Source organism: Microcaecilia unicolor, chromosome 11, assembly GCF_901765095.1.
Source record: "Microcaecilia unicolor chromosome 11, aMicUni1.1, whole genome shotgun sequence".
Classification (NCBI taxonomy): domain Eukaryota; kingdom Metazoa; phylum Chordata; class Amphibia; order Gymnophiona; family Siphonopidae; genus Microcaecilia; species Microcaecilia unicolor.
In genome coordinates, this window is record NC_044041.1 from 171753036 (window position 1) to 171779190 (window position 26155).

The 26155-nt window shown below is 43.5% G+C and overlaps 1 protein-coding gene across 1 annotated transcript in view; it reads right to left on the reverse strand.

The window, feature by feature from the left end:
* Window positions 1–21906, reverse strand: part of LOC115480206 (cytochrome P450 2F3-like) — a 49857-nt gene extending 27951 nt beyond the window's left edge. The window contains exons 1-4 of the mRNA XM_030218714.1: window positions 21748–21906; window positions 11202–11404; window positions 8279–8441; window positions 977–1126 (exon numbers count right to left, since the gene is read on the reverse strand). Of these exons, the coding sequence (XP_030074574.1) occupies window positions 977–1126; window positions 8279–8441; window positions 11202–11381 (493 nt within the window). The 5' untranslated portion in view covers window positions 11382–11404; window positions 21748–21906. The remainder of the gene's footprint in view (window positions 1–976; window positions 1127–8278; window positions 8442–11201; window positions 11405–21747) is intronic.
* Window positions 21907–26155: the final 4249 nt, after the last annotated feature.

The following is a 26155-nucleotide window of genomic DNA, read 5'->3' on the forward strand; positions in this document are numbered from 1 at the left end:
AGCATGGTTTTTCATGCTACCAATCACAGCTGGCTTCCCTTCCAGTATAATCTTCATTTGAACCCCTCTGTCTGGATTCCATTAGAAAAGAAATAAATTTTTTATGAGCCAGAAACAAGAAACAGAAATGTGAGGGACATTTGCACACTGATAATCTGGTTAAAAAGAATTTATGCATAAAGTCAGATTGAGGCTTCTCAAACATTTAATGTCCATTCAAAACACACCCATATCAGGCCCCTTGAAATCTTTGTATGCCAAGGATCTCGATGTGTAAACAGTGTGTATCTGACATTGGCATTTATATGCATATTAAAAATATCCTCTAGCTGAGAGACAGAAAAGTCGAACAGAGAAATGAGATAACTGGCATGAGAAAGGTTTAGCTCCAGATGAAGAAGTTACGAAACAGAAGCGCACTGTAGAGCAAACCAGAGAGAAAGCCTGGAAGATAAGATAAGTGTAAAACTGAGTGATATTAAAAAGGAATGAATAAGAGAAAAAAAAGTGAATAAGTAAAAACCATTAATCTTGACTAATGAGGATTCCCACTGTTATAACAAAGCTAAAGCGGAGAGGTTTGTTTGTTTGTTTTGTTACATTTGTACCCCGTGCTTTCCCACTCATGGCAGGCTCAATGCGGCTTACATGGGGCAATGGAGGGTTAAGTGACTTGCCCAGAGTCACAAGCAGCTGCCTGTGCCAGGAATCAAACTCAGTTCCTCAGTTCCCCAGGACCAAAGTCCACCACCCTAACCACTAGGCCACTCCTCCACTCCATTTGAAGTTTATGAAGCAAATAATTAATAAACACACCGGAAATCTGAAGTCAAGGTTATTATATTCTTTAAAACGACTGTGTTGAAAAATTTTAAGTGCCATAGAGGTATTAATGTATATGCCTATGCAATCTACATGTGTAAATGCTACAATTTACGTGGCAATGCTTTTAAAATGGTCTCCTAAGTACACCAACCGTTTGTTTTTTTGAATTCTTTGACTAGGAAATAGGCTTCTTCTTTGATTCGCTCCTCAACGCTCTTTTTTCCCACCCCGAAGTTCCTCAAAGTCTGGAGAGCAAACCGGCGAAGATTTTTCCATTTCTCTCCATTGGTGAAGGCGATACCTGGATAGGATAAGAAATATCACAGAATGAGAAAGGAGGATGACAAGGAGATGTGGATACATTGATTAATGTATTCCCATTGTAAGGTATGTGCCATTTTGAAACACCAGCCCAGCAGTGGCTCCATAAAATACAACTTCTACTATCCACGGACAATTAACCCATTCAACAATTGTACTGCTATGGATTTGCAACCTGTCTCACTGACACAGACTACTCAATAATTACTGTGGATTCTTTTGGATTCGTATTAGGTAAATGAGACCTTTTTTAGAGGTTCTAAAATCTACAATGATTAACATATTTATTTATTACATTTGTATATACAATGATTAAATCATCTAACTAAAAGAAAGCTATAAGACAGATATATACATATTATACATACAACATCACTGGTCAGGAATTTCAGGCCCTTATCTCATCAGCCGAGAGGCCCGTTGCAGTGAAAGCCGAAAATCTCCTTATGACCAGGAACAAGTCTTTTCTGCACGATGCGTCCACCCACAGATGAGCCTCAAAGCTCTGCTGCAACAAGCCCCCCCCCTTTTTTTTTTAATTTCTTTATTTATCAATTTTAACATTCATAATATTTACTTATGAGTGATAATACACAAATATGAAAATTACAAAAAATCAAATAGAGTCTGCAAATTAACATTGCGAAATAATATTCTATTCTAACGCCCACAATTTAGGTAATCGATCCAAGACTTTAGGAAATACAATATAACACCAAACATTTTATATCAAAAAGAACAGCTTTATTCCCAAGCGGCTAACTCAGCTCTGCCATACAGTGTTGCATATGTGACTAAACTTGTACATTAACCTCTTCTCTGCTTAATAAGAAATCTTCCAGCTGTTTTGGGTCAAAAAATTGATATTGCTTAGACTGAAATTTTATCCTACATATACATGGAAATCTTAGAAGAAAATCTGCGCCTATAGCATTAACTCTAGGGCGTAAAGATAAAAAAATCTTACGTCTCTGTTGAGTATCTCTAGCTAAATCAGGGAAAACTCTAATTTTTGAAACCCAAAACAGGGAGTCTAAATGCCTCAAAGAAAGCTTAAGGACAGCGTCCCTATCCATTTCCATCGCAAAAGTTACCAATAATGTGGTTCGTTGAGTGATGACCTCTAGAGAAGATTCTAGGAATGCCGTAAGGTTCATTGCATCTTGTTGTAAATTTTCTGGTGGATTCCCACCAGTTTGAATATAATAAGCACGTGTTATAGGTGGCAACGAAGTCTCCGGCATTCCCAGAGTTTCCATAAAGTATTTTCTAGCCATTTGAATTGGTACCACTATAGGAGACCGAGGAAAATTTATAAAGCGCAAAGTCAGTCTTTTAGATTGATTTTCCAAAAACTCCAGGCGTCATGAGGTATAGTTCTTGTCTTTAACTAAGGATTGACCCAAAAGTTCAAATTTTTCAGTTTTTTCTACCAACTTTTTAACCTCAGAGGCTTGGAGTGTATTAGTTTGTATCTGGTTTAATGCTGTCTCTGAAAGAACTTTTATAGTCTCCATATTTTTCAGAATTAAGTTCTGTAAAGCTGATTGAGTAGATGAAGTTAAGTCCCACAGTGACTCTAAAGTCACTACAGCAGGTTTTTTAATCTTCCCCACCAAAAAATCCGGAAGAGGGGCCTTAGAAGCTTGCTCCAAAGTACTCACTGTTTTTTCCAAAACTTGAGCAGCTGTTAACCTTGGACAAACTTGGGCTCCAGTTGTCAGCTTGTGCAGGCTCCCTCCCTGTTCGCCTGGTTCTCTTACTGAGGCCATGGCTCCAGGACTTGCATCCAAAGCTTCACTTCCGGGTTGCGGGGGTGCTGCATGCTCGACGGGGCTCAGGGAAGCCCCGTCTACGCTGTTGTCTAGCGTCGAAGCGCCAGCTCTGGCAGCAGGAGTCGATGCCGACGCGGGACCGGACCCAACACAGAACTGTTCCAGCGTCGTCTGGCATGGTTGGGGCATTCCGCCCGATACATGGGGAGCCTCTCGGACTCTGCCTCTCCTCTTACCCATCTGCAAGCGGGTAAGGTCCGCTACCAGGGTTGGCTCGTGAGCAGGTCTGAAATGCGTCCGTTTAGGCTGTTCAACAAGACGCCATCTTGGCAAGCCCCCCTTTTTATTAAGCTAAAGCTTATTTTCAGAGCCAAGGCAAATTACAGAATGCTTGAGAATAGGTAAACAAGCCATACTGTGGGAATGTGGTCACATGTTTCCAAGTCCAGGTGGCCAGACTGAACTTCGAAAACAAGCGCCATCCTCCTCTTCACATACCAAATTAATTAGAGCTGTGTCTTATCTTCTGCATTACAAGTTATTTCCGTACAATGAAAGTTAAACAATCATTTTTAAACAGAATTACTTCTAATCAACAATACAGACCCCAAGTGCACTTGTTAGTCAAGACAGATAGAGTTGAAAAGCAATCTCTAAAATCCTTTTCATTACATTAAAGCCATAGAGAGATGCAACCCAAAACCTTTTTCACTGCTGTGACAGTGAGACTCTCTGTTTCAGGCTCTTGAACCTTGGCAATGTTTTTTCAACAGTTTGAAAGGAGAGGCTACATTGCTCTCACTTTTTCATGTGGTGATATTGCCCGTTGACACATAACAAACAGAGGACACCACCCTGACTGTATTACTGAGATTGATGACCCCTGATGCAGGTGCTCCACTGAAACACAGGTCCCTCATTAAAGTTTGGCTACAAACCCTCTCTTGGAGGCCCATTGTGCTTTGGTGTTTGGCTTTGATTTTGAAATATCAGCCCAGAAGTGTCATTGACTATTATCCAGATTGGTAGCATCCTCTCTCATCGAACATTATGGTCGATGAAAGAGGATGCTACCAATCTGGCTAATGATTTTTTCTGCTGAGGCGATTTTTTACATTTTGTATTGAAGAATCTGAAGACCTCCTGATGCAGGCAATGTTGCTGAAACTTAGCAGGTCCTTCTTCAGTAGTTTGGTTTGATGTACTCTTGGCTGTTCCTCCTTCCTTGGACCACCCTTGCTGTTTGTGTTGCTTCATTTGGTTCTGCAGAGGTTCATTCCTCTGTGATCTTAAGGTAGCCAAATAGGTAGAAAAAGTGATGGCAAAAGCTTGGAAGGATGCTTAGGTGCATAAGGAGAGGAATTGCCAGTAGGAAAAAGTAGGTGATGATGCCCTGCATAAGACTCTGGTGACACTATCGCCTATATTTACTAAGGTGCGCCAAGGGTGCATTAGCGTTTTTAACGCAAGTAAATGGTTTGCAGGCGTTAAATGCTAACGCACCCATAGAAATGTGTAGGTGCGTTAGTGTTTAATGCACCTTAAATTTAAGGGAGTGTTAGAAACGCTAACACATCTTAGTAAACATACCCTTATGAATGGGAAGTGGATGGGAATCTGTCTGTTGTGGTGAATATGAGCTTGGTTTGCATGTAGAGGAGAGTGGGTTGTTTGTTTTGTTTTGCTTCAATGGCAATAAAAAATAGTTCAATAGCAGGAGGCAGAAACTTGTTGTAACTCATACCTGATATACCCTTTATGGTTTATTTTTTTTTCTTTTTGGGAGGGGTTGTTTTTGTTCTTGTTCTCTTTGGAATTGTTAATCCTGATTACCCTGTGGCTCTGATGTGTATTGTTTTGACACTAATTGTTTCTGCACTTGACCATTGCAATACAATTAAAAAAAAAAGAATATTGTGTACAATACTGGTGACTGTGCTTTCAACAAGATATAAACAGAATGGAGTTGGTAGAGAGGGTAGCTACTACCATGGTCAGTACTCTTCATCTTAGTAACATAGTAAGTGATGGCAGATAAAGACCTGAATGGTCAATCAAGTCTGCCCAACAGTCACATTCATTATCAATTCAAGATTTAAATCAACAATGAATGTGATATAAACTGTATAGAGACAGACTTAAAGTCATATATACTTTGGAGGAAAGGCAGGAGACTGGAGATATGATAGAGATGTTTAAATACCTGCGTGGCTTAAATGCACAGGAAGTGAGTCTCTTTCAATTGAAAGGAAGCTCTGGAATGAGAGGGCATAGGATGGAGGTGAAAGGGGATAGATTCACAAGCAACCTGAGGATATTCTTCTTCATGGAAAGGTGGTGAATTCATGGACCGGCCTCCCAGTGGAGGTGATGGAGATGAAAACTGTATATGAATTCAAGTGAGCTTGGGACAAGTACATAGGATCTCTAAGGGAGTAAAAGGGAGAGTGGATGTCATGGATGGGCAAACTGAATTGGCCATAAGGTTTTTATCTGCCTTCATTTTTCTCTATGTTGATAAAATATGTAAGGTTTTACAAATTATTGGAGTTTTGTTAGGGTTAGTTATAATGAGCCTAGATGATAACTGGTTCTGTTAGCTAATTGTAGGTGTCTACCTAGAAATGACAATAAAATGTTTACATTCTAGATAATGTACTTTTTAAAAGATTAAATTAATTAAATTGTGCTTTTTTCCCCCCACTCCTTTTCAATAAGTAGGAAAGCAACTAGCCAGAGAATAGGGGAAAGATAATCAGGGGTAGCAATCTTAAAAGCTTTAAAAGTCAGTCGTGCTAATTTATATGTTATCTGGTACTCAATGGTGTTACTTCAAAAGAAGGGTGATATGATATAAGCAGTAGGCTTGGCAGAGCAGTCGAATGGCCGTGTTTTGTAGGGTCCGTAATTTTTTCAATGAGAAGCATGGTAAACCTGCATAGATGACGTTTTACAGTAATCGAGGTGGGAGGAGAAAGAGGAAAGGGTGAGGGAGTGGAAGTCATTGTGATTAAAATAGTTGTGAATGGCCCGCAAATAACAGAATGAGAAAAAGAGTTTAGACAGATGGGAAATATGGGGCAGGAAGGAGAGAGAGGAATCTAGGAGGACCACTAAATAACGGAAATATGAAACTGGCTTAATTAAGGAACCAAAAAGGGAAATGGAGAAGAAAGAAGGGGCAGAGTCAGAGAACCAGCATGCAATAGTTTTGTCAATAACCAATGTGCAGAGGAGTAATAAAGGGGGAGAGTGGATTAGTGGGGTTGAGACGAAGATTGTCATCTGCATAGAAATAAGTTGAAATGCCAAAAGATTGGATTAGAGCTGCCAGGAGGCTCGAAAATAAATTAAAGAGAAGTGGAGAGAGGATTGACCCTTGAGGGACACCACGGAAGAGCACCCTTTTTTTGGAAACAGAGGTGGGGGTAATAACTTGAAAGGACCGATTGAAAGAAGAGAACCAGGAGAGGACATCACCAGAGATCCCAAGGGCTGACAGATGAGAAAGAAGTAAGGAATGATTGACCAGGTCAAAAGCAGTCGAGAGATCAAGGGAAATGGCTAGGACAATTTTGTGTTGGGCAAAGTAAGAGTGAAGTTAGCAATGCAGCCAAAACCATTTCTATGCTGAAATATGCTCTGAAGCCAGATTGATGAGAGTGCAATGCAAGTACTTTCTCAGAGAAATCAGAAAGCTGTTTATAAACAACTTTTTTGAGGACTTTAAACATGTAAGAAAGATTAGAGACAGGACCACAGTTACCAGGAACTGATGGATTTAGATTTGGCTTCTTCAAAATTGGACGGACTATAACTATCTTCCACAAGTCTGGAAATTGATCAGTGGACAGACTTTGAGTACCATTTGGACAAGGGGAGTTAGTATCTCCCCTTGCTTCTGACATCTCTCTAAGCCCGCAGGAGCAGCAACAGCCATTTAACCACAATGGGAAGACTATCATGTGTCTCGGATCAGAGGTCCCAGGATGATGTTCTGGATACCAAAGGCGCAGCGTTTAGCACTGTGGCTGCAGCGGGAGATGGACGTTCTTCCATAGATACTTGTTGATAGGGTCTAGTGTCTGGTGACCAGGTGTAGAAGGGTGAAAGAAACAACAGTCTGCCTGAATTCAATTTGCAGCAGCCTAAGTTGACTTCTCTTGAATCTCTTTGGATAGCCATCAAAAGTTTGCATGCGATTTCCTTCATGCATGCCCATTCCTTTCTGAATCGCTAAGGTATCGGTAAGGGAAAGGCTTTTTCCATTCAGTTAGTGCACCTGGCTGAAGGTAAGGGAGCTATGTACCTGGGAGCAATTTGTGAAGTCCACTGCAGTGCCCCCTAGGGTGCCCGGTTGGGGTCCTGGCATGTCAGGGGGACCAGTGCACTACGAATGCTGGCTCCTCCCACGACCAAATGGCTTGGATTTGGTCATTTCTGAGATGGGCGTCCTCGCTTTCCATTATCGCTGAAAATCAGAAACGACCAAGTCCTGGAGACGACCATCTCTGCTGGGGATGACCATCTCTAAGGTTGACCTAAATTTGCTGATTTGGGCGTCCCCAACCGTATTATCGAAACGAAAGATGGACGTCCATCTTGTTTCAATAATATGGGTTTCCCCGCCCCTTGCTGGAACCGTCCTGCGAGGACGTCCCCAGGAAAACTTGGGCATCTCTTTTGATTATGCCCCTCCACGGGTCTCCTTTACTAAGCCATGGTAGGCACTAGCACATGTCTACCACGCGATAAAATGCACGGCTGTGGGACGCACTGAGGCATCTCACTGTAGTTTGCCAAAAAATCATTTTTATTTTTGGCCATGGGAGGTGTGTCTGTGAGTGGAGAGTAGGAATGTCCTGTGCTAATCAGGTAGTGCAGGTACATTACTGCATAGTGCCCGATCAGTTTGTGGTTAGCGCGGGAGCCCTTACCGCCTTGTAAAGAGGTGGTGGTAAGGGCTCCCATGGTAATGGCTACACCCCCATTACAAATATCTGCTCTGTAAGTTAAGTGAGTATTTACTGTATAGCATAGGGCTTAGATGAGCTGCTAGCACTTATGCAGGTCTATGCACACATTTAGACGGAAATATTAGTATTCTAACATGCGTGTAAACGTGAGCGCCGAGGTTACAGAATTGTGTTTTATTAATATTATTCCTTTCTGTGATTGTGTACTGCCCTCTGATTTCGAGCAAAAGTTATTCTTGAGCATGTAAATGAAATGTTTGGGTTTAAAAAAAAAAAAAGCTTTTTGAGCCTGTGGGGTGTGCAAGAAATATAGCCAAATTTATGCAAAAGATACACCTGATGTTCTAGGCAACCAGCAGCACAGTTTTGAACTGTTCTCACCGTTTCCTTGGGTGAACCTGAACACCACAGGGTATTCTCCTCTTCCGCTGAATTCTTCTCCTTGATCAATTAGGGCTTCTTTCACAGCCTTATAACCATGTAGCACTACGGAAGGCTCAGTCCCCAGGTAGACTGTGTACACCGAGCCATACTTTTCACTTAGCTTAAAAAAAAAATGAATATGAATTATATGTAATTATAGGAAACCAATGTACATAGCATAGCCAAGAAGTATTTCTCATGAATCAGATAAGGTCAATGCAGCCTTAGGAACATGTAGCTCTAATCAAGCAAGAACAATTCCTACCAGCATTTGGAAGAAGATGTTTTCGTTATATAAATTAGAAAAGTAATTCCAGGCAGAGGTGAACACATGGCCGAAGGCCACAGCAGTAAGATGTTGCTTTTAAAACATTGCATTTTTCTTATTTGTAAAGGTAACATAACTGGCTGAGTACAGAAGGCATAAGGTAGATGGTTCAGCTAATGAGAAATGCGTGACAGGTTCTGACAAGGAACCCTGAGCTAAGCAATACAAAACCTTTTTTGGGGTGTTTTGCTCAAGCGATACTGCCTATGTCTGTCTGTACAAGTTTGTTTGTTCACATGCACAAACAGATGCATGTGAACAAACAAATTGCTATAATGGGAGCTAATAGCACCTAGTAGGGATTCCCACGCCCAACTTTGGGCATGAGGTCCTCTGCCAGCTGGTGTAAATCTTGCTACGCAAGATGGGCGTGGATCTCTGGGATTCTATAACATTGGGTTCATCTTGGACAATGCCCCTGACATCCATGCCTCTCCCTTGGTCACACACCCTTTTGGGTTGCATGCAGGGCTACCGAGAGGGGGGGGCAAGGGGGGCCAAATTCTCCAGGCCCATCCTCCAAGGGGGGCCCGGTGCCGGGGTCTGTCTCTCCCCTGCTCCTTTTGGGACTTGGGTGATTGCATTAACACGATAACCTGGTCCCAGCTCACAAGAGCAGGAGAGAGACAGATCCTGGTGCTAGGGCCCCCTTGGAGACCGGGGACGGACAGACACAGTGATGCAGGGAGGTAGGGGGTGGGGGAGCAGTGGTGGCCTGAGTGAGCGATGGACAACAGCTGTGGCTGTGTCCCAGGTGGGGTGGCAACAGCTGCATCACAAGCATGGGGGGGAGGGGGTGGTGGCTGTGTCTGCATTCCAAGTAGGGGGCAGCTGAGCCTGCATCCCGAGTGGTGGGGTGGCTGCTATTGAGACAGATATGGGAAGTAACTGCTTGCCCTGGGATTTGTAGTATGGAGTGTTGCCACAATTTGGGTTTCTGCCAGGTACTTATGACCTGGCTTGGCCACTGTTTGGAAAACAGGGTACTGGGCTAGATGGACCACTGGTCTGAACCAGTATGGCTACTCTTATGTTCTTATATCGAAAACAGAAAAAAGGCAGGCCTCATAAGAAACAGATACCCCCTGATATTCAAAAGCATTTGCTCGGCCAGGATCAACACCATAACCAGCTATCTGGTGATATTCAGCCCCACATCAGCGGCTATATGTGGCCACGTGAATATGTGGGATATCTTTGCTCAGTTAGAAGATAACCGGCTAGGTCTGAATATCAACATTAGCCGGTTATCTTCTAACTAGCCAAAAATAAACCGGATATTCAATGCCTGTCACCAGAAACTGCCCAGCATTGAATATATGAGTTTAGCAGTGACCGTGGGAGTTAGCTGGGCTAACTCCCGTGGTCTGAATATCAGCCCCATAATCTTTATCAGTATTCAAAGGCTTGCAGGGATTCAATCATCTGCGCTCGACATGGCCATGTTTCACCTAAAAAAATGGCTACGTCGAGGCAGAGTTACTAAAATCTGCACACTCTTACTCCTGGTAGAAGACAGACAGTGTGAGTTTGCAAGAGTGTGCAGATTTCAGTAACTCTGCCCCTGACGTACACATTTTTCAGGCGAAACAAGGCCATATCGGGCACAGATGTTTGAGTCCATGGGAGCCTTTAAATATCAATAATGACTGTCTGTTTCTTATAAGGTCTTCCACATTAGATTTGGTGGACCATTTGCCTTGTTGCTTTCTCACTCCGACATGGTAAATTCCATCTGCCCAGTAAGGCAGTTGAGGTTGCAATGGCAGGTCCGTACAAGTTGCCTCCTTTATGCCTTTTTCTTGGGTTGTAACTGCTGTTCTGTGTGGGCTACCTATCCTCATTTCACAATTTTGTTTTGTGCTGAAATCCACCCTAAGGCATCCACTGTATATATCTCACTCCTTTTGGAATCCCATCACCACTTTAACCTCCACCACCTCTTCTAGGAGGACATTCCAGACCTCAACCACCCTTTCGTTGGAAAAATGGTTCTCCGATGTTGGTGTTCAGTCTACCTCAATATTCATTTTTAGTTGAATAGGATTTTCTATAGTTGCTAGTTGCTGAACTGTATATGCAGATGCTCAGGTGACAACAATGGCCAATAAGATTGCTGCATTCTACTTCAGGTCCAAACACAAGGCACTGGGCCCTTCATCACCAAGCAGCTGTGAAGTGACTTTTGCGCATGTAAGAAAGCATGGGGGAGAGGTAACCTACATGGAGCAACAGGTAGAACTCTAAGTGAAAGCATGGGGGCCGCGCTTGTGGCTGTCATGCGCTAATGCTGACACAGCCCATTCACGTTAACCAATTAGATGTCTTATTGGGCCAATTAGATGGACCACTTTGGTCATTATCTGCCATCATTTATTATGCTACTAGGCTGGGCTATTTTGCAAAGATGTGGTGATGTAAGAATTTTAATAAGTGATATTGGATATGACCATAAAAACATAAGAGCTTCTGTTTTGAAGCAACCTGGGCAGAAACTATGACTGTACCTAATCTGCTAATGATACTGAGTTATGTTGTCAATCCAAGACTCACCGTGGTGAGCGATTTGACCATGTCATTCATATTCAACTGCAGAAGGTTGCCTATCAGCGGCAGAGGTGTTGGGCCTGGAGGAAGCTGTCTTTCTTTCTTCCAGCCCTTTCCATTTCGAAACAGCATCAGGCAAGACAGGAAAATGATCATGAAAACAAGCAGAGCCCCGCTGGCATCCATTCTGAGAAAATATTTCTTTGAGTCTGGAATGCATAAATCAAGAAACAGAAAGGTCATATGTTGTGCAAACACACTTTGTCAAGATAGTGGCAATAATAACTAAGGGTTGGGAAATGATTAAAAATGTTAATCAAAATTAATTGAGGTATTAAACATTTTTGTCACACGATTAATCGCACTAGTGGACTTGATAGCTTGGTAATAGGAAATTCCCATTGCATGGAACATTTTTAAACCTGCTAAATATAATGAAAAGTTGCATACACGTACTTCCTTCCCACAGCACATTGCTTCCCCTCCCTCCATACAGGTACCTACCTACAGTACCTTTCTCCTCTTCTGCTGCATCCTTCCACCGTACATACACCCAAGTATCTTCCCTTCTGCTGCTAAACCTATTATCCCTGACACACAGACACCCATTTCTCTCCTTTCCTGCTACTACCCCCGCCCTTCCCGGCAGCACACAGGTCCAACATCTCTCTTCCCCCCCCCCCCCCCCACCCCGCATTTATCTTAACATTTTTCTGCCCTAGGCAGGGGAGAGACAGCAGTGCTGGACAACAGAGGGAAGTTAAAAATGTTGATCAGGATTAAAAAAATGTAATCCTAGTTATAAATTTAAAAATATTAATTCAATTAATAGTACACTAAAGCCCCTTTTACCGAGTTGCGAAAAAAAGGGGCATTTCAGTAGCGTCGGCATGTGGATTTGCTGTGTGCTGAGGCCTCTTTTACTGTAGTGGGTAAAAAGCCCGAAAAAGGAAATGGCTGTGCAGTAAGTAAATACTTGCTGCGTGGCCATTTCTGGGGGATCCTAACTGCCACCCATTGAGGTGGTGGTAAGGCATCCCATGTTAACCCGATAGTAACCAGGCAGCACGTGGCACTGTATGATTGCCATGGTAAAATAAAAATCCAGTTACACCGGAAATGGCGATTGCTGGAGGTGTCACCACCACCAGCCTCCGTGTTAGGCTGGATGTTGTGCCAGATTGCCGCCTGGCAAGCTCATTGCCACACCATAACTCTTTTGTAAAAGAACCTCTAAATGCCCACCCTTAACAATAACTGTTATATCACAACTGAGAAATGTTTACAGGGTGAGAAAGTGCCCCACAACACTGCAAAAGTCCTAGTGGTTATAAGCTTGTATATGTTGTTGCCAGAGAAGATCACAGCTTAGAAGCAATTATATGATTAAACCAATTACAGGTACACTTTATGCCAACCTACACCATAAGACTTTGCTGAGTCATATATATTAGTTACATCCTGATGATCTCAGGATGATAAACCTGCAGGGCTGATCTTAGGCAGGAGCGACAGGGGCAGTCGCACAGGGCCTCCCGCATCTCTGGCACATCTGTCCTCCTGTCTTGGAACACCTCCCTGCTCCGTACCTTAATGTGCATCCACATTTCAGTAGAGAACATCAGGCAGTGGCAGCGATTTTCATATCCTGTCAGCTGCCGAGCCCAGAGTCTCCTTGCTGCTGCGTTCCACCCCATTTTGATGTCATTTCCTGCTTCTGCAAGAACGGGATGCAGCAGTGAGGAGGCTCTGGGCTCGGCAGCTGACGGGATATGAAAATTGCTGTTGCTGTCTGCCACTCTCCACTGAAACATGGTGGATGCATATCAAGGTATGAGGCGAGGTGGGGTTTCAAGAGCTCTAAACCTCCTTTTAAACTGAAATGAACTGGTCTGCACAGGGCCCCGCAATTGTTAAGATCAGCCGTGTAAAACTGTATAATAAGTCAGTCATCAGAGTCAAAGTCAAAGTGATTCTAGGCTGCTTAGAGAGAGGTTAATGAAAAGCAGAAAAGACGAAGCGGTCATGTTTCTGTGTAGATCATTGGTGAAGTCTCACCCAGCATACCATGTTTAGCTTGGGAGGCCATTTAGCAGAAAAAGTAGAGATAAACTTATTCAGAGACAGGAAGATAAAATGAAGCTGGGTCTGCACAAAAAGCCATATGAGATAAGGGTGAAGGAGCTAAATATGTATACCATAGAGGAGAGGATAGACAGGGGGCCCCATAGAGATACTGGGAACTGCAGACAAAAAGGTTTTTTTTAAAAATATTTCTGGGGAAAAAAATTACAAAATTGATGAAAGGAATAAGGGGCCCTTTTCCAAAGGTGCACTGAAAATGGCCTGCAGTAGTGTAGATACGTGTTATGGTATCAGTGCACCTGTAAAAAAATGCTTTTTAAAAATGTTGGCCGAAAATGGACATGCAGCAAAATGAAAATTGCCATGTGTCCATTTTGGGTCTAAGACCTTACCACCAGCCATTGACCTAGCGGTAAAGTCTCACCCGGTAAATGGGCGGTAATGACCTATGCGCATCTAATGCCTCTTGGCGTGTGCCCAATATGTGTGTCCAAAATAATTTTTCGGATGCGCATATCAGACGCGCACCAAAAATGAAATTACCGCAAGAGCCAGGCGGTAACTCCATTTTTTGCACGCGTTGGGTGCGCGTAGACGCTGATGCGGCTTAGTAAAAGGGCCCCTAATATAAAAAAAATCTAAAAACCCAATAAAACCCACAGAAACATAAAACATTGCAAACAATGGATTTTTGGAGCAACAGACACTGCCTCTCCAAATATAGCCTGTTGCTCTGAGAATGTACGATATGAATGATATTATGACACATGAAGCAAAACCTTTTCAGCGGAAAAGATGGTATACAATACAGGGTCATGGTTAGTTCCAGGGAAGTAATTACAGGAACCAGAGCATGAGCACCTTTTTTTCACAGAAAGGCAGGTAGGCACCAGTAACTTCCTTCTGGAAGAAGTGATGGAGACAAAAATCAGTGCCATTCCATTTAATTGCTTATTACATAGCAATTATGTGGTGCACATTCAAAAAAGATAGTCATACAGTCATTACAATCAATGCAACAGAAGTTCAAAAAAGCGTGGGATAAACACAGGTGATCCCTGGAGTCACAGCGAAGGGAATGAAGCAACAGCTAACTTGCATGGAGCAGTGAAATACCATCCATAATAGCACAGCCACACTGTGCTTCTAGGGAGGCATTAGGGTGACCATACAGAGTTGTATTTACAGTCAGAGGCGTAGCTAGCATACTTGACACCTGGGGCCAACCTATTTTTAACACCCCCCCCCCCCCCATGAAAAAATTATTTTTAGCAATAATCATGAAATGAGATAAATGGTCAGAAAAGAAATAGACAGTAAACTTAACTAGCAGCAGCAGTAGCAGAAAATTAAATAAAATGTTTAAAAAAAAGTCAAGGCAGCACAATTTAAATAAATATTACATCATGCCGCGGGGCCCAATTACCTAGGCTCTGCTCCTCCAACTGCAAGATTCTTCTCTTCTGCCGACGATACCGGTGGCTCGGCTGGGGTGGGTTGTAGTGCAGCACTGCAGCTGGAAGCAGGAGGCTCACAGCTGCACTGAAGAAAGCGGGTGGCCACGAGCTGGGATGAAGAGAAGAACCAGGCACTGGGCAGCCACCCAGAGGAGACGTCACAGCTGCAGGAAGGGTGCACTGGCATGATTGACGCACATGGTGCCGCAGAGGGAGGAAGACGTTTAGTCCAGATGGGCTGGAGGCGGAACAAACTTCCTTGGGCGGGAGAGAGGAGCCATACGGTGGGAGGAGATGATGCAGTGAGGGAGGCAGCGAACAGCAGCACATGGCGGAAGTGGAAGGTACGCGCAGGCGCCACGGAATAAGTGAGGGGAAGGGAACTCAACTTCGGGTAGGCAGGCCGCTCCAAACAAGAACTGACGGCGGGACGAAGATAGGACACTGCGTGCGACACCTCTCTACCGGTTGCACCCGGGGCGGACCGCCCCCACCGCCCCGCCCTTGCTATGCCACTGTTTATAGTCCAAAAGAGAGACAGCGCAGATTGTAAGCTAACTCGTGGTAGAAAGCAAATACTTGCTCGAGTGTATAGTTTTCAGTGAGATTCTTATAAATTCTTTCAAGACAGAGAAGCCGTGCAGTGTCCCAATAGAGAGGTTTTGTTAAGGGCTGAGGTAGCTCAGATAGATTTAAATGCAGAGATAATGCAAACATTTCCAAATTATCTGTATCAGTTGCAATAAGTATGTTGTGAGTAGAAATAAAAAGCTCATTTTTTCTTTCCAACCCAACTGAAGTTAGAAAGAATTATGTAAACAGGGGTCAAGGAGGTCTGTCTGTCTGTCTGAATGTTCATCTGTCTGTCTGTCTGTGGGCAAAATAACACTCTGAAATTTTAATAGAATATGATGGAAGTTGCCATGAGAGGAAAACTAGTATAAAGGCACAATAAGTTAAAAAAAATGGGCCAAATCAAACCGGGGGTTCCAGAGAAATAAGTTCCCCGCCCAAAACAAAATCCCAGTGCATTTCTGTGGGGGAAAGCGAAAAACAATCAACAGAATGAAATGAAACTTGGCATGTGGGAAAAACCACTTTAAAAGAACATACATTGAATGGGCCAAATCAAACTGGGAGTTCCACAGAACAGCCCAATGCATTTTTAAAGGAGAAGGAATTCCAGTTTTTGTAGTATAGAAACTTCTATACAGTAGTACCTCAGTTTTCGTTGACGTCGGTTTTCGTCGGTTTCGGATTTCATTGATTTTTTCGACGAGAAATTTGTCTCGGTTTTCGTTTGGTCGGATTTTATCGAAAAAGAAGGACGTCCATCTCCCAATTTGTATCGGAAGATGGACGTCCTTCTCCCGATTTTGGCCGTCCTCGTTAATTGCCTTGGTTTTCATCGGGTTTGGATTTCGCCGATTGTTTTCGGATGGATTATCGACGAAAACCGAGGTTTCACTGTACAGTGAAGCATAATAAGTGAATTCCTACTTTCAAATTACCCTCTGTAGGAGCAAATCAGATATACACTGCATCCTATGGGACAGAACACACGTCTAATATGATAAAAAGGCTCTATTAGGTGTGTGTTCTGCTCTTCTTTGGACTGCTTTTTGCCCTACAGAACATTTTGCTCCTCTTCTGGTGTTTCCTATGGGACAGTGCACATAGGACATTATGAGGTCCTTTTACCAAGCTGCAGGAAAAAGGGCCCTTCGCTAACGGCAGGGGCCATTATTCCTGTGTGCCAGGGCCCTTTTTACTGCAGCAGGTAGAAAGCCACCAGACAAACATGGCCATGCGGTAACAGTTCTCTTACCGCATGGCCATGCAGAGGGGAGCCCTTATCGCCACCCATTGGATATGCCGGATGCTCGGATTAGCGAAGGTTGGATAATCGAGACAGTTCTGTATTTTCAGCAACACTATCCATATAATGTCAACGCTGAAAATCCAACTATGGATAATATGTTTAGCAACTGATTTTGTTCACTGACCCCCAGATTCCATGTATTGCGCCCAATTTCATGTCCAATTTTGTGCGCATCAGAGAGTCTCAGACAGGGCAAGAGCTGTTAGGCCTTGAGCATGCTCAGATGATCAAGGCCTTGCACTGGCTATTTGGGTGATGGAGGAAAACATACTGGCAACCGCAAGGTGGGGGGGGGGGGGGAGTGAGGATGAAAAGAGACTTGAATATAAACCAAAATACACATTTTTGGGCCATATTTTTGTCTCCAAAATCTTGGTTTATATTTGAGTATATATGGTATTGCCATTAATTGGCAGTCTTAAACATTTGCACATGCATCTCACTGCGTGTTATTCTATAAAGCACAGCACCTAACTTCAATCATGCGTATCTGAAAAGGGGTCGTGGCTAGGGGTGTGTCGGGGGCATTCCGAAAAGTTGCATGCAGATTTACAGAATTCACCCGAAGTGCACCTAACTCGGGTGCCAGCATTTACACTTGCTTTCAGCAGGCGTAAGTACAGTACCCAAAACTTAGGCTTTACTTACGCACCAATGCTATTCTATTTATTTATTTATCATATTTATACCCCACATTTTCCCACATGTTTGCAGGCTCAATGTGGCTTACAATAAACCGAAAAGGCTATCGCCAATCCAGTAGTGAAACAAATACAATAGATTGTAGTAGTCTGTGAGGATAGAAAGAATAGGGTGTAAAAGGGAAGCGGATAAAGGTAAGAGAGTCCATAGTGGTCCATTTATGTGCTATTTTGCAGTACTTTAGGTTTTACGTTGGATCCAGGGGGTAGGCCTTCCGGAATAGGTTGGTCTTAAGTAATTTCCTAAAGTTGAGATGGTTTTGAGTAGTTTTGACAAATTTTGGCAACGCATTCCATAATTGGGTGCTGATAAATGAAAAAGAGGAAGCGTAAGTAGATTTATATTTGAGGCCGTTACAGGTAGGGTAATGGAGATTTAGGAATGAACAGCATGTGCTTGATGTATTCCTGGGTGGAAGATTGATTAGGTTATTCATGTAACCTGGGGCTTCTCCATGAAAGATTTTGTGGATTAGGGTGCAGATCTTGAAGGGCACAATCCTTTTAGAGAATAGTGCTAAATTCTTAATTTTTTCGGTGACAAATTTTCGACGCCATTTATTGAATTCCTTCCTGAGTTTATGTATTTTCCTCACTCTCAGTCTCCCCATGCCACTTCCCCTTTCCAGATGTATTACTTTGACTATTTTATAAATGCAATGGCCAAAGTTACTCATTGATGTGGTTGCTGCTGCTACCTACCACATATCAACTTTTTAATATCTGTTGTCTGTCTTCTAATAATATACTTGTTCAAGGAATAATCCTTGACCACAGGGCAGTTCTAACCATTAAGCAAGGCTGTGCAATTGCCTAGGGAGGCAGCTTTGAATGGGTTGGCAAAACAATAGTCTTCACAGACATACAAAGAACATCAGTACTTTAAAGGGTGGATAATTTAAATAATTAAATGCAATCATTATGATTGTCTCAAATCCACCCCTCCCAGAACAATCTGCAAAAATGCATAATTGGTTATCAACTTTATTTTATATATAATGGTGACTTTAAGGTAATCATGATTGTTACATTTAATTAACATTTTCCATCCTTAAAAGTACATACTATACTGATGTTCTTTAAGTTTGTGTGGCTTTCCGGACTATTGTTTTGCTTTGACTACAGCCATCCCATTCAAAGCTGCCTCCCTAGGTGACCAATTAATCTTGCCTAATGATTAGGCCTGCCCCTGTGGTCAAGGATCATTTTTATATGAAATAAAGTTGAATATGTATGTTTAAATATGATGGCTAATGGAGGAGTGGCCTAGTGGTTAGAGCACCACTCTTAACATCCAGAGGTGCCCAGTTCAAATCCCACTGCTACTGCTTGTGATCTTGGGCAAGTCACTTAACCCTTCATTGTCTCAGATACAAACTTAGGGCCCCTTTTACAAAATGGCAGTAAGCCTAACACAGGCTTACCACTTTCTCAGCAGCTAGGTGGCAGGGCCGCCGAGAGACTGGGCCGGGCCCAGGGCAAGGCCGCCCCTGGGCCCCCCCCCCCCCCCCCGAGGTCGTCGCTGGTCCCCCTCCGTCCACCACCAGGCCGGGCCCCCCTGAATTCAAATCATAGCGCCTCACCTCAACCTCGCTCCGTGTGAAAGAAGCGCAGCAGCGGCAGTATGCAGATCGCCTCCCTTTGGGCCTTCCCTCCGTGTGTCCCGCACTCGCGCAAGTTGCGCTTCTGCTTTTAGCACATTTTCTGGCAACAAAAAAAGTTGAGTGAAGAAATATTTTCTCTGCTTTGTTTGAAATTTACTACTTAGTAGCTTCATTGCGTGACCCCTAGTCCTAGTATTTTTGGAAAGACTAAACAAGCGATTCGCGTCTACCCATTCCACTCCACTCATTATTTTATAGAACCAAAAGATATGTGAGACAGCAGTGTGTTTGCTGTCCACTTCTCAAAGATTAATGATGGAGAGAGTGAAATATTCCTTAAAATCCTGCACTATGGGACTGACGGCAGATATGCGACTTAACAGCACTCTATCAAAACAAAAATTGATTTTAATACTGCCCCTGGGGCTTGCAGTCCTGTGGATAGTTGCACCTACTGGAGTTCAAATTCAAACTCCTCCCTTTAAAAATAAGAATAGGCCTACACAAAGGGGGTTGGGAGGATGCAAATTATTTCTTGCCATTATCACTTTGAGCTGCTATTGACTATTTGATGTTTCATAAGAGTTTAAAAACGTGGCTATTTAGTAAGAATTTACTATTTAGTAATTGAATATATTAGTCCAGTGGTTCCCAAACCGTGAACCGTGGCACCTAGGTACGCCACTGCAAACTGTTACAGGTGCTGCAGCATAGTTTCCTGCTGAGCCATAACTATGACCTTTCCGTCTCCTGTTCTCAATCTAACCTATTTGGAAAGGTCGGTTGTTCTTCGAGGTCGGCAACAGGCTGCAGCACTAAGCAACAAGACCACAAGACCAGTTTCCTGCACACACTGCCATTAACTCTGACAGTCACACCTCCTCTGATGCAAATTTTCTGTGTCGGAGGGGTGTGACCAGCAGTGCAAGTGATGAGGAGTGCAGGAAACTGGTCCCATGGTCTTCAAATTAATTAACTGTTCTGGCCTGCTGCCAATCAGGAAAATCTGCAGAAAGTGAGCTGGGGGGGGGGGGGGGGAGGGAGGTAGAGAGAAAGTCACGATTGATGCTGGCTTGAGGAGAGTGGCAGAGAAACCAAACCAGAGACAGAGAGAAAGAGATGGAAAGTAGTGAAGGATAAGAGAGAAGAGAAAAAGAGAACAGGGTAATGCTCGATGGAGTAGAAGAAACAGAGAGAGAGAGAGGAGGAAAAGCTGGATAAAGAAGAAGAAACAGAGAGAGAAGGGAAAAGGCTGGATAAGGGAGAAGAAACAGAGAGGGGGGGAGGTAATTCTGAATGGGGTTTATAGGATGGGCTTAGGCTGTTTGGAAGGGGAACAGGAGAGAGGGCAGAGGCTGGTTGAAAGTGGAGAGAGAGGGAGTGCACAGGTTGGAAAGGGGATGAGGAGGTAGACTGAATGGAAAGGGGGAAGAGGAGGAGGGCATGTGTAGAAATGCAGGTATTGGTGGTTGAAGCAAGTCATGAATTTGCTTGGAGCTTGGGCCTCAGGCAGTAGACCTCTTCAGCTGGCAGGGCTTGGGCATCCCCACCAGCAAAGGTAGGACCCAATGCCATTGGGGGTGGAGGCCAGACGGGTGAGACTTGAGAGGAAATGCGTAGCCTAGGGACACCATGACCAGAGAACGTTTGGGAACCACTGAGTCTATATATTGCAATTCCTGGATTTTTTTTTTTGTCCAGCTTCTTGGTTGTTGTAATCCACATAGAAGGAGGTGATTGCAGAGTAGAAACTATGTATAACATAACATTTAAAAAGAACATCCCCATACTATGCACCTGCATTGACATAGGTGTCAGCTAGGTGCTAGCAAGTAAATATAGCGATATGAAAATCCAATCATCGTGCATACTCTCCCTTCCCCAGCCCACCTGCCCACTATTACCCACAGTAAAAGGGGCATTAATCAAACCCCATATTTATCTGCCTAATTTTTAAATTATTGTTGACTATTTCAATATTACCACTTTTTAAAAACATTTTGAAAACGCGGTAGTGGCAGTAGTTGTATATTTATTCTCATGTGTCCAGTTTGACAGTGCTTTGAATGCATCCGATAGCATTATATCATGTTTTGTATTTACTTTCTTTTTCTTAACTTTCCAGCTAGCATTGCCTAGATAGAATGAGTTATTAATGGTTAAAATAAAATAAATAAATAAATAAACCATCAGTTCATTTTGGTTGATTTTATATAGTTTTATTTTCTCCCAGTTTCTAAACACCTGCAAAATAAACATTTCTGAGGCTGTTGAACTTGATTTGCAGCACATCCGCATACGTAAACCCTCCTACTTGCTCCCTTGTACTATCACCAGTCACAGTCTAGACCAGCAAGCCTTGAGGGTACACTTGGAGTGAAGGAGTAGCCTAGTAGTTAGTGCAATGGGCTTTGATTCTGGTTAACTGGGTACAATTCCCACTACAGCTGTTTGTGACTCTGCATAAGTCACTTCCTTCCTTTGCCCCAGGTGCAAATGATACCTGTATACTATGCAAACTGCTTCGAATGAGGTTGCAAAACTACAGAAAGGCAGTATATGAAGTTTCCTTTCCCTACATGTCATATGTCCTGAAAAGCACACAATAGGATTTATCCAATAAATAGCTGTGATCCCATTTCAATTGAAAAGATACTCTGCATTGACTTGCTTTCATTCAACAGGTACAGCTTAACAGTAATTTACTTATTATATAGCAGCTTCAGAAAAAAGACAGAAAAACACTGATGATCTTGCTGCAGTAACAAAGCAATGTATAACATCTCATTTTTGTAGTCAAGCGATTACAGTACAACTCCTTACCTGTAAGGGCAGGCGGTTAGTCTGATAGACTGCAGCAGAACAGATCCTGAGTGATGCTGCAAATTACTGTACAGCACTGTTATAGCTTCTTGTCAGTGTTTTGAGGTCCTGTGTGCACGTATGTATCTGAATGGAATCGGTGGGAGAGTCTGCTACCCAGTGCTACCTTGCTAACTGTACCATAGCATCGAGCATCTCTATAATCCTTCTCAATACCTCCTTTTTAACATTTTGTAACCTAAACAGAAAGGAGTGTCAGAAATGTAACACCCACTAGGGAAATGAAAATTATCCCTCTGTCTCCACCCTTTCTCTCACATCACCATCAACACACTACCAACAGCAGCCACTCATTTTAGGTGAAAAATCTACAGTTTTGATGCGGCTGACAACAGAACTGTTGGGAAAACATGGCAGAAATTTCTGAATAATTCAATAGATTTTTGTTTTGGTGGTGGAGTGGGATAGTTTCAAGTTGGCGGTGCTTTATATATAAATTCTTAGCAAAATAGAAGTGAGAAAGTGACGTGGAGGGGCATAATCATACGGAAATGCCTATCTCCATGGGCGTTTATCTCCGAGAACGGGTCCGTGAAGGAGCGGGCCGAACCGTATTTTCAAAAAAATGGACATTTTTGAGCTGGTCGTTTGTTTTTTTAGCGATAATGGAAACTAAAAACACCCAGCTCAAAAACGTCCTAATCCGAGCCATTTGGTCATGGGAGGGGCCACGATTCGTAGTACACTGGCCCCCCTGATATGCCAGGACACCAACTGGACACCCTAGGTCACTGCGGTGGACTTCAGAAAAAGCTCCCACATGCATAGCTCCCTTACCACGGGTGCTGAGCTCCCAACCCCCCTCCCCCAAAACCCACTACCCACAAATGTACAACACTACCATAGCTCTTAGGTGTGAAGGGGGCACCTACATGTGGGTACAGTGGGTTTTGGAGGCCTCCCATTTACCAGCACAAGTGTTACAGGTGGGGGGGGATGGGCCTGGGGCCACCTGGCTGAAGTGCACTGCGGTACCCACTAAAAGTGCTCCAGGGACCTGCATACACGCAGGCCTCTAGGACTGGTTGCTGCTATATAACATTGGCACACCAGTTTACACCTGAAGACTAATCTCTCTGAAAACGTCCTTTATTGGAATAACCGCGTTTACTCATAGTTAACTGCAGATCAGAGGTTGTGCCACACTGGCAACGAATCTCCCTGGTACTGAGATGAGCAGTAGGTCAGAGCTGGCAGAATACTGTACAATGCCCTCTTTCAGCCACATTCAAGGGAAGAACTAAGTTCTGTAACGTGGCTAACACAGGAAAGGGAACTAAAACTGGCTTACAAAAATGGCCACTACCGCATGGACTACAACAGGAAACACAACAGGGCACACTCTGACCCAGTAGTCAGGGGGAAAAGCACCATGGGAGAAGAGCCTACCAACTACCAACATCGTGAGACTGTAACACAAGCTAATGAAATCACGGAGTCCAATACCCTACACCCACCACAATGCAATGCTGATGTGACCCTGTACTGCACCCGAGAGCCACATCTGACCCAGGGAAAGGCTGTGACAGGATCGAACACATTCTGCTGCCATGGAGGTGGGTACGGCATTTGAGGCTGGCATACAGGTTGGAAAAAAAATTTTTAAAGTGGGTTTTTTTTTGGTGGGAGGGGGTTAGTGACCACTGGGGGAGTCCGGGGAGGTCATCCCTGATTCCCTCCAGTGGTTATCTGGGCAGTTGGAGCACTTTTTTGGGACTTGTTCATGAAAAAAAAGGGTACAATAAAGTGACCCAAAATCGCTGTAAAAACGCCTTTTTTTCCGATTATCAGCTAAAGACGCCCATCTCTCCTCGGCTGATAACCACGTCCCAGTTCCGCCTCCACCACGCCTCCGACACGCCCCCGTCAACTTTATTCATTTCTGCGACGGAGTGCAGTTGGAAACGCCCAAAATCGGCTTTCGATTATACCGATTTGGGCGCCCACGGGAGAAAGACGCCCATCTCACGATTTGGGTTGCAATATAGGCGTTTTTCTCTTTCAATTATAAGCAGGATATTCACCCCCCCTCAACACAGAGAATCTCTAATGAAACATGGGAAGTTTTAAGAGGCTGATGACTCTAATATGCCATTAAGAGTTAAACAGATTCTACTTCATAGAGGTTGATGTGAAATCGCTTTAATATCCATTTTTTATTTTGTAATATTGAGTTTTTTTGTGGGACGTGCTGATAACTGAAGTTCTCTAGTTATCTGTAGAAAAAGTACACATTGGTAACCACAGGACAAATTTCAACAGACATGCAGATACAGCTTAATCCCCTATAGAACAGGTACATCACAGGCTGCAGCAGTGCAAGTTTCCCTTATGTAAATAAGAACGCTGGGCTGCACTGCTATAACCCACTAAATAACCTTATGTGATGAGTTTGTCGTGCAATGGACATTTGTCCACTAGGAACTGGGTGGAGAGAACCAGATCATTCCACATCAGGGCTGCAGACAACTTACAGATTCTAGGGGCCGTTTTACTAAGTCGCATAGGTGCTTACGCACACCAAACGTATGCCAATTTTGAGTTACCGCCTGGCCCTTGCTGTAATTTCATTTTTGACACACGTCCGCTACATACGCCGGAAAATATTTATATTTTCTGGCGTGCAGGTGGTAATCAGGTGGTAAACAACATTACCACCTGTTTACCGCATGAGACCTTACCGCTAGGTCAATGCTGGCGGTAAGGTCTCAGACCCAAAATGGACATACGGCAATTTTCATTTCGCCACGCGTCCATTTTCGGCAAAAATTTAAAAAAGGTATTTTTTACAGGTGTGCTGAAAAATGATTCTGCGTGTGCCGAAAACACATGTCTACACTACCGCAGGCCATTTTTCAGCGCACCTTAGTAAAAGGGTCCCATAATGACTTTCAGATGTCATTTGAATCATTGATTTAGAAGTCTAATCTAATCTAAATTGATATTTCTAACCCGCTTATTCCCTTTATATGTTCGAACCGGCTAACAATTTTCTATCTATATATTAACAAACAAAATATAACACATACATACAGTGGTGGAAATAAGTATTTGATCCCTTGCTGATTTTGTAAGTTTGCCCACTGACAAAGACATGAGCAGCCCATAATTGAAGGGTAGGTTATTGGTAACAGTGAGAGATAGCACATCACAAATTAAATCCGGAAAATCACATTGTGGAAAGTATATGAATTTATTTGCATTCTGCAGAGGGAAATAAGTATTTGATCCCCCACCAACCAGTAAGAGATCTGGCCCCTACAGACCAGGTAGATGCTCCAAATCAACTCGTTACCTGCATGACAGACAGCTGTCGGCAATGGTCACCTGTATGAAAGACACCTGTCCACAGACTCAGTGAATCAGTCAGACTCTAACCTCTACAAAATGGCCAAGAGCAAGGAGCTGTCTAAGGATGTCAGGGACAAGATCATACACCTGCACAAGGCTGGAATGGGCTACAAAACCATCAGTAAGACGCTGGGCGAGAAGGAGACAACTGTTGGTGCCATAGTAAGAAAATGGAAGAAGTACAAAATGACTGTCAATCGACAAAGATCTGGGGCTCCACGCAAAATCTCACCTCGTGGGGTATCCTTGATCATGAGGAAGGTTAGAAATCAGCCTACAACTACAAGGGGGGAACTTGTCAATGATCTCAAGGCAGCTGGGACCACTGTCACCACGAAAACCATTGGTAACACATTACGACATAACGGATTGCAATCCTGCAGTGCCCGCAAGGTCCCCCTGCTCCGGAAGGCACATGTGATGGCCCGTCTGAAGTTTGCCAGTGAACACCTGGATGATGCCGAGAGTGATTGGGAGAAGGTGCTGTGGTCAGATGAGACAAAAATTGAGCTCTTTGGCATGAACTAAACTCGCCGTGTTTGGAGGAAGAGAAATGCTGCCTATGACCCAAAGAACACCGTCCCCACTGTCAAGCATGGAGGTGGAAATGTTATGTTTTGGGGGTGTTTCTCTGCTAAGGGCACAGGACTACTTCACCGCATCAATGGGAGAATGGATGGGGCCATGTACCGTACAATTCTGAGTGACAACCTCCTTCCCTCCGCCAGGGCCTTAAAAATGGGTCGTGGCTGGGTCTTCCAGCACGACAATGACCCAAAACATACAGCCAAGGCAACAAAGGAGTGGCTCAGGAAGAAGCACATTAGGGTTATGGAGTGGCCTAGCCAGTCACCAGACCTTAATCCCATTGAAAACTTATGGAGGGAGCTGAAGCTGCGAGTTGCCAAGCGACAGCCCAGAACTCTTAATGATTTAGAGATGATCTGCAAAGAGGAGTGGACCAAAATTCCTCCTGACATGTGTGCAAACCTCATCA